The sequence below is a fragment of the Sinocyclocheilus rhinocerous genome, unplaced genomic scaffold (genome assembly GCF_001515625.1).
Source record: "Sinocyclocheilus rhinocerous isolate Xijiao unplaced genomic scaffold, SAMN03320098_v1.1 scaffold382, whole genome shotgun sequence".
NCBI lineage: Eukaryota > Metazoa > Chordata > Actinopteri > Cypriniformes > Cyprinidae > Sinocyclocheilus > Sinocyclocheilus rhinocerous.
The window spans coordinates 707,752-715,619 of NW_015642829.1; the positions used below are offsets into that span (position 1 = coordinate 707,752).

General features: G+C 37.1%; 1 protein-coding gene across 4 annotated transcripts in view; it reads left to right on the forward strand.

The window, feature by feature from the left end:
• The first annotated feature begins 2,686 nt into the window (after window positions 1–2,686).
• Window positions 2,687–7,868, forward strand: part of LOC107756766 (regulator of nonsense transcripts 3A) — a 10,326-nt gene continuing 5,144 nt past the window's right edge. The window contains exons 1-10 of one of the 4 annotated variants that reach the window (XM_016573999.1): window positions 2,687–3,377; window positions 4,072–4,178; window positions 4,296–4,378; window positions 4,533–4,631; window positions 4,784–4,894; window positions 5,319–5,374; window positions 5,449–5,607; window positions 5,951–6,084; window positions 6,758–7,046; window positions 7,350–7,427. In XM_016573999.1, the coding sequence (XP_016429485.1) occupies window positions 3,237–3,377; window positions 4,072–4,178; window positions 4,296–4,378; window positions 4,533–4,631; window positions 4,784–4,894; window positions 5,319–5,374; window positions 5,449–5,607; window positions 5,951–6,084; window positions 6,758–7,046; window positions 7,350–7,427 (1,257 nt within the window). In that variant the 5' untranslated portion in view covers window positions 2,687–3,236. Of the gene's footprint in view, window positions 3,378–4,071; window positions 4,179–4,271; window positions 4,379–4,532; window positions 4,632–4,783; window positions 4,895–5,318; window positions 5,375–5,448; window positions 5,608–5,950; window positions 6,085–6,757; window positions 7,047–7,349; window positions 7,428–7,868 lie in introns of all 4 variants that reach the window. The other 3 variants (XM_016573998.1, XM_016573997.1, XM_016574000.1) reach the window with 3 other exon arrangements.

Consider the following 7,868-nt stretch of genomic DNA (forward strand, 5'->3'; position numbering starts at 1 on the left):
GGGTTTGTTTCATCTTCATTTACTGCGCGCCTCTGATCTGCACGCGCTTCTCCAGCACGCGCTTTCACCTGTCTTCCACAGAGAGCCGCGCGCTCGCAGAATTGTAAAATTAACGGTCATTTTTCGTTTTACTGGCTGACTGACTCGCTCTTTTATCGATCTCGTTATTGAATGATTACTTAAAAATAATATATTTATGAGAGTAAATATGATTTCGGAGGGATTTAAAATGCCTAATCAGGAATTCGATCAACCAAAACGCGATTTAAATTATAATATTAAGCTAGGGTTAAGCGTAGAGGGATAACATAAATCATAAATTCGTGGGTTTGTTTCATCTTCATTTACTGCGCGCCTCTGATCTGCACGCGCTTCTCTACACTTCAGTGGTAAGAAATGAATGTAACGTTACTGATATCCTACTTTAAGTCAAGTAATTTTTTATGCTATTTTATATATATATATATATATCTGTGAATAAATGTCATATTTTATAAACCATACATTGTGTTGAAGTTATTTTTATTTGGTGCTGAAGAAATGTAAAATCTGGGTAACGTTACTCCGTAATCTTACATATTAATGGACAGATTTAATCTTACATACATATGATGATGTGCTCAGATTATTACTTAAACAATAGATAAAAACAATATGTGGTTTTTATAATACTGATTAGGCGTCCATACAGATAATTTCCATGCCGTTTATACTATAACTTAGTGGGTCACGAGTGTGCTGGCTGATTAGCTGACGTACAGCGGGGTAATCTTATCTGAGTAAAGAGGTTAGGTTAAAGAGGTTATTATAACGTTCTGGGAACAAAAAAAAAACGAACGTTAGGGGAACGTTAGAATAACGTTATGGGAACCAAAAACTAACGTTCTGGGAACGTTAAGAAAACTTTCCTGGCTAACCAAAAACAAACCATAAAAAATAACGTTCTGGGAACCAAAAAATAACGTTCCGGGATTGTTCTGGGAACCAAAAATTGTTAGCTGGGATGTGCCGCTGACAGAGACACTAGGTTACTCGCGCTGTTTAATGTGTTTGAAATGTGCTGTATTCCTGAATGCATAACTTACATTTCACAGGTATATTCTCCATCTGTAAATGTTAGAAAGCCATGGAAATATTTCCATTTTTCTGTCAGAAGTGCGTGAGCCTTCTGCTTTGGGATTCTCCGCTAAACTTCACTTCAGTGAACGAGCGCCTCCGCGAGCATGCGTGCCAAACAGACAGAGCTCAATTAAATAGGAGCGCAATAATTCTGACTAAAATGTACATTTCGTATTATTAGTAGTTGGACAATATTAGTAGTTGGACAATAAATGTGACATGTAGAATTTTAAACCTACAAGTAAGTCTATTTTTATGATAGCACTGACTGTAAAGTGACTGTAATGGGGTAATTAAAATAGCCTAATACAACTGTGCTTTTGTTCTCATTTATTTCAATTTTTAGTTTAGTGAATTTAACTTCCGCTTTAATACATTAAATATATATTAAATACAGATTTAAAAAAAAAATACAAATATAGCCTACCGTATATCGCAAATCGGCCAAAAACTACCGAGATATGAATTTTTGCCCATATCGCCCAGCCCTATAGTCTGAAGGTAAATAAAGAACCGTTGATTCAATAAGTAACGTTACAGCGTTTTCTTTACTCAAGAAACACTATATTTATAAAGGCTAATGTTTTTTTGTATTTGAGGAGCGGAGAAGAGTGTCTTAGCAAATTTGTTGTCGAATCATTGTCAAATAGCTTGTGCGAAGCGCTGAATCATAATATGATACTTTGACCAAATAACAACAACAAAAAAACTGAGCGCCCACATAGTGACAGAAAACTGTATAACCTGCAAGTTCATGAAAACGTACCGGTAAATACGATGCCCGTACTGCCTTTGATGTGGCCTTAATGACGGGAAAAAAACATTCGCTGGCCAAAAACTTCGTATTTGAACTTGATTTTGGTGAAATGTTAATAATATAATGACACATGCAACGATGCAAATAAACGTAGCTTAAGTTATTTGTAGTCCTATACATCTATATGGTAACACTATACAATAAGATTTCATTAATGTTAGCTAATGTATTAACTAAAATGAGCATACAATGAACAATACATTTATTACAGTATTTATTCATCTTTGAGCTTCATTTAATGAAAAGTACTGTTAGCTTAGCTAACTACATTTTCCAAGTAGCTTGCCCAACACTGTGGACAGGCACATTTAGATAAATAAATGGCTGGATAGTACTTTAGCAGAAAGATGGACAGATTCTTTTGCAGATAAATAAACGGCTGTCTATTTTTGTAGACAGATCATATTTTTAATGATAAAGTATATGTATGTGTATGCAGATGATAGATACATTTGCAGATAAATAAACGAATGGACATATTCATGCTTTTCATACAGATGTATATTTAAATAAATATAGGTCTAGCTGTGGATTGATACTTCTGGTAGACAGATGAACATACATTTGTTTTGATTAATAAATGAGTGGATTTATGAGTGGAGTAGTTTCGCTGATGGATGGATATATTTTTGTAGACGAACGGATAGGCTACTTTTGCAGATAAATAAACAGTTGGATCTACTTTTGTAGATAGACAGAGTAGGACTACATTTTTGACAGTAAGAATAGATAGGTTATAGCTGTATAGATGGGTTTATACTTATTAGATGATTTGTGCTTTTGCAGACGCAGATAAATAAGGGAATGGAAACAGAATATAGATACATGGACAGGGATACGTTTGAAGACAGATTGTGGTCTCGTGTTTCTTGCAGTTCCTAGTCGTCGTGACTATAACGGGCGCTCCGTGAGTCAGCCCAGCAGCCCGGACGTATGGAGCACAGTCAGCACCGGCAGCCCGTTCGGTCCAGACCGGCCATGCGTTCAGCCGAGCTGCACTGACAGCGACTCCGAGGACGACAGCGCGGCACCCGGCACTAAACGATGACAGTCATGGTCGTCGTTTTTATACCCCTCCACCTTGCTGAAAGGAAGAGATTTGTTTTACTCCAAATATCTCCAAATATATAATGCCCAAATAACCATATTCTGTTTAACTTTAAATTTTTTTTAAACAAAATTCAACGAAACATATTTTGACATGACAAGAGAATAAACACTAACGTGCAAGCCTCGCGGTATTTGGGTGAATTCCCGCGAGAGTGCGGATTTCGGAGAGCGAAGAGGGCGAAATGGAGATATGAGGTCTGAAAAGGAGCAGAGGACAGGAAGCAGGGAGAGAGGCAGCGTCGAGATCCAGTTCAGGGAGTGTCAGAGGGAGCAGGACAACGTCGCGGTGAACCTGAAGCACAAGGAGGAGAAAAAGGAGACCTTCAGCAAGGTAAGTGGCGCAGTTGTTTGGTAGGTTGGGAGAGTGTGATGATGATGATGGAGGGAACGGGATTCAGCACCATAGACAGCGAGAACGCAGGACAGCCGTCGAAACGAAGATCCCAGTGGCATCAATCACGTCAAACACAAATGCACTCGTACACAAATACCCCTTTGGATGGATTTAATAGTCTAGGCGTTGAATATTTAGATCTTTTAGAAAAGTGCACAGTCAATGAGAGAGACATTTGAAAATAAAAATTTTCTCACACTCACGTATGACTTACATTTTGGAACACATGGAAAATTCAAATAATGTACTGTTCTTTACCATGCATTTGAGGATTGCAATGGGGACTAGATTTTTTAATCATTAAAAATGACACAAAAGCACGATAACTTATTCTATTTGATTCATGCACAGGAACTATGTACTCCTCAATAAAATGAGACTGTAATTAATTAAATGTTCACAGCCCCTCCTCATCATTAATATTTCAGCTTTTATTTTGTACTGTATACTAGTCAGGCCTCTTTTTGTCTCTTGTGCAATGTTGTGCTCACATCATATATGTACGATTTTTGTCATTGCCATTTTATTTCTAATATTTGCAACTATAATTTTGTAATTGTGGGTGCTGATCTTGCTTTTGATGTAGTTTTTTTTAGTACAATTTTCTTTATACATGCTTCTTTTTATATAGGTTGTCATACGCCGACTGCCACCCAGTTTATCAAAAGACCAGCTCGAGGAGCATCTGAGTCCTCTTCCATCTTTTGACTATTTTGAGTTCTTCCCCGCTGATCAGAGGTCTATTTGGTTTGTGTATATGACTATACTGTGATCAGAAGCACTGTCAGCGTTTGATACATGTGCGTGTCTTTATATATTTATTCTCCCCAGCTTATACCCACATCTCTTTTCAAGAGCATACATCAACTTCAAAAACCCAGAGGATATCATTATTTTCAGAGATCGCTTTGATGGCTATGTATTCATTGATAATAAAGGTAATTAATTGCCCTCTTTTTACTGTTTATTCACCCTCAATCTAGTTATAACTATAATAGTGGTAATATAAATGGCTTTTATTTAGTTTAATATATAACAGGTTTATAACATATTTGTTTAATATACTATTTGTTGTATATTTTTTTAATGTAGGCCAAGAGTATCCAGCTGTTGTAGAATTTGCTCCATTTCAGAAAGTTTCAAAGAAAAAGTTAAAGAAGAAAGATGCTAAAGCAGGAATTATTGAAGAAGGTATTTACAATTTTTAATTTATAAAACATTATTAATATTATTTATACATTTCAATATTCATAAAAAGTGACTTTATTGAGTAAAGTATATACTGCAAAAAGCCAATAAATTTGTTAAACACTTTATCTCTATTTAAAATCTTCCTAAATCAGACCCAGAATACAGGCGATTTCTGGAAAATTACTCTTGTGATGAGGAGAAATCAATGGCCAATCCAGAAACACTATTGGGAGAGATTGAAGCTAAAACCCGAGAACTCATAGGTACTGTTTTGGAAATCGTTTAGCACTGTTAGCCTTTTTGTAGATAAATATATGTCCAGGACATATATTTACATGACAAGTATTATGTCTAGGACATACAAGTATTACGAAGCTGGTCTTAGTTCATTTAGATGAGAACACCTTTTGATGTTGAGAAATGCTCTTCTAGTATACTGGTAGTACTGGTCAGATCATTTGTAATGGGCTGCTATGGGTTTATTGGAATAGAGGATATTAATGGATGATTAAAAATATGTCTGTGGTGAACATTACTTGAATTAGAACATAACAGGTGTTCTCATTTTTTGTTTTACAACATAAATTAAACACAATCATTCCTCAAAAAAATCGCTGTCCAAGTCTCTACCAGTTTTCAAAGCTGTTAACTGAGCGCTGTTTTCCCTCTATGTGACTTTATTTGTAGCCAAAAGGACAACACCCTTGCTGGAATATATCAAAAACAAGAAATTAGAGAAACAGGTAAGATCACCATCTGAATGCATGTTATACACTGTGGTTTTGTACTGTATATACATGATCCTTTTCAATTCTAGAGAATAAGAGAGGAAAAAAGAGAGGAGAGGCGAAGGAGGGAACTGGAAAAGAAGCGACAGAGGGAAGAGGAGAAGAGGAAGCGCAGAGAAGAGGAGAGACGAAAGCGGAAGGAGGCTGAAAAGCAGAAGAAGCTTTCTGAAAAGGAGATAAAGATCAAGGTATGACTTAAAATTATATCACATCTTGAAGATGACTGTGTCACAGACTTTCAGTTATTTTGGTCTTAGTTTCATTGTGATTCATTTAGTCAGCACAGGTTTTTGTCATTATAGCCCTGTATTTAAGTTGCTCTATTTTCACTTCACTTCTATTTTCACATTGCCTACTCGTATTTGGATTTATCTACCTTTGCGTTTGTCAAATAAACCTTGTTTTACTTTAGTCTTTGAACTTCTTCATCATTTTTGGACCTCAAGCGTGACAGACTGTTTTTCAGCTGTGGTTATCAGTACTGTACTGAAAACCAGTCATTACATGAGATCTGCATATTGATTCCTTTAGCTTTTGAAGAAGTGTGATCGAGACGATGACATGGACTCAGACAGACTGAAAGATAAAGCAGACAGTGGAGAGATAGAGAAGAACAGATGGGAAAAGCCGGCAGGACACACTAAGTCAAAGGATTCCAAGGATAAGTAAGAGCTACCTAAAACTTGCCCCTACTTGCCATAAAAGATACAGTGGAGTTTAAAAATCTACTGTAATTCAAATTTGGAAATAAACAAAAAGTTTAAAGTTGGCACAAAATGGAAACGATGTTTTCTGAATGCATCTTAATGATATTATTGTGTAAGATTCATCCATGCATATGTTGAAGTATTTTCTTTTTTTGACCTCGGTATCAAAAATCTAAATCCGATCTTAATCAAAGTCTCGATCTTCCGGTGAAACAACAGACTTCTTTCTTAAACCCCGCCCCTTTCTTACAGTCGACTGCAAGCTCGCATTCGGATCTGCCTCCATCCAATAAACAAAATCGATAGATTGAACCAAGTTAAGGATTTTGAAAAATGTGAAACTAAAGAAGTTGTCTTAAAATGAAGAAGAATTTTACAATTCTGCTGTTTCTAGGCCAATAATCAATTCAATTTTTGTCATTGATCATGTGAACTCTTTGTATAGATGGTAAGATGTTCTTTCCTCCATTGAGGCACATGTTCTTTAGATCATTCTCAAATCACATTGGATAACACGATCATCAGATTTTGCCGATTTTTCATATTTAGTTACTTTTGGACCCCACTGTATATACATTTATTTATAAAGTCATATTGAAGTGGTTGATTTTATTAAGTGGGCTCTCCGTAGTAGGAGTCAAATTGAGAGTGACAAGGAGCAGCGGGAAGGTCACGGCCGTCGCCAGAGGGACAAAGAACATCGCGGCAGAGACGAGGAGCGCAAACGACAGAGGCATCACTACGAGTTTGACAAGTTTATGCGACGCAAGGAGGAGACCAAATGGGGTAAAGGCTACTGCCAGGACAGAGCCAAGAAAGACCAACATCATGGCTATTCTTACTGCCCAGAGACTGGAGACAAACTGGGAAAAGAGGAACGAGAGGACATGGGCAGCAGGAAAGAACGGATTCGCAATAAGGTAAATAAATGCCAACAGAGTAGCGATATCTCAACCACAGTCCATTTGCAGCTCTGGTTCTGGTATTATGTACAGTTATTGCCATCAGTCAGTTTGTCCGGTCTGTGTAGCAGATGAATCCACTAATGCATTCAATATTTACACATCTGTAGTTCATATATACATCATTATGTCTGTGGGAAATACAATACGAATCTGCCTCCCTCACGGGGCTTTCAATGCAGCCTACACTGATGTGTTGAGGTAGTTAGCTGTAATTTGGCTGTTGGCAATATTATTGACGGAAGACAACGTGTCTCTCAGTCTGTGTTAGTGCATCAGGAGAAAAGGACTTCCCAGTCTGAGGGGCCAGACCAGATAGGAGGGGCTCTGCCAGCAAAGGTACAGCTAGTTTTTGAGCCTTTCTACCCACGGGAGGGGATGCTACACATGCTGTATACCAGTGGCGGGCCGTGCATTTTACACCTAGGCCTTCAGTGGCGTCCTACATGAATTAATCCATCTCTTCATACCATCATAATGATGCCACGGCTATAGAAACCATAAATATTACACAGTAATGCAGTATAACAGGGCACTACATAACAGACAGTTATCTTATGTAGCGAGAATGAATGCCATTACTAAAGAAAGAAACCCAATTAACAATTGCGCAACACATCATCTGTAGCTGAAGCATTAACCTAACAAAATGACACAAATACAGTCCATCCGATGTTCTTACAGACATTTATTCACCCAAACGCATTTATACCTTACAGATAGCATTGGTATAAAACAAATAAGGGGATTACATGTCTTTTAAAGTTGATCTATCAATTT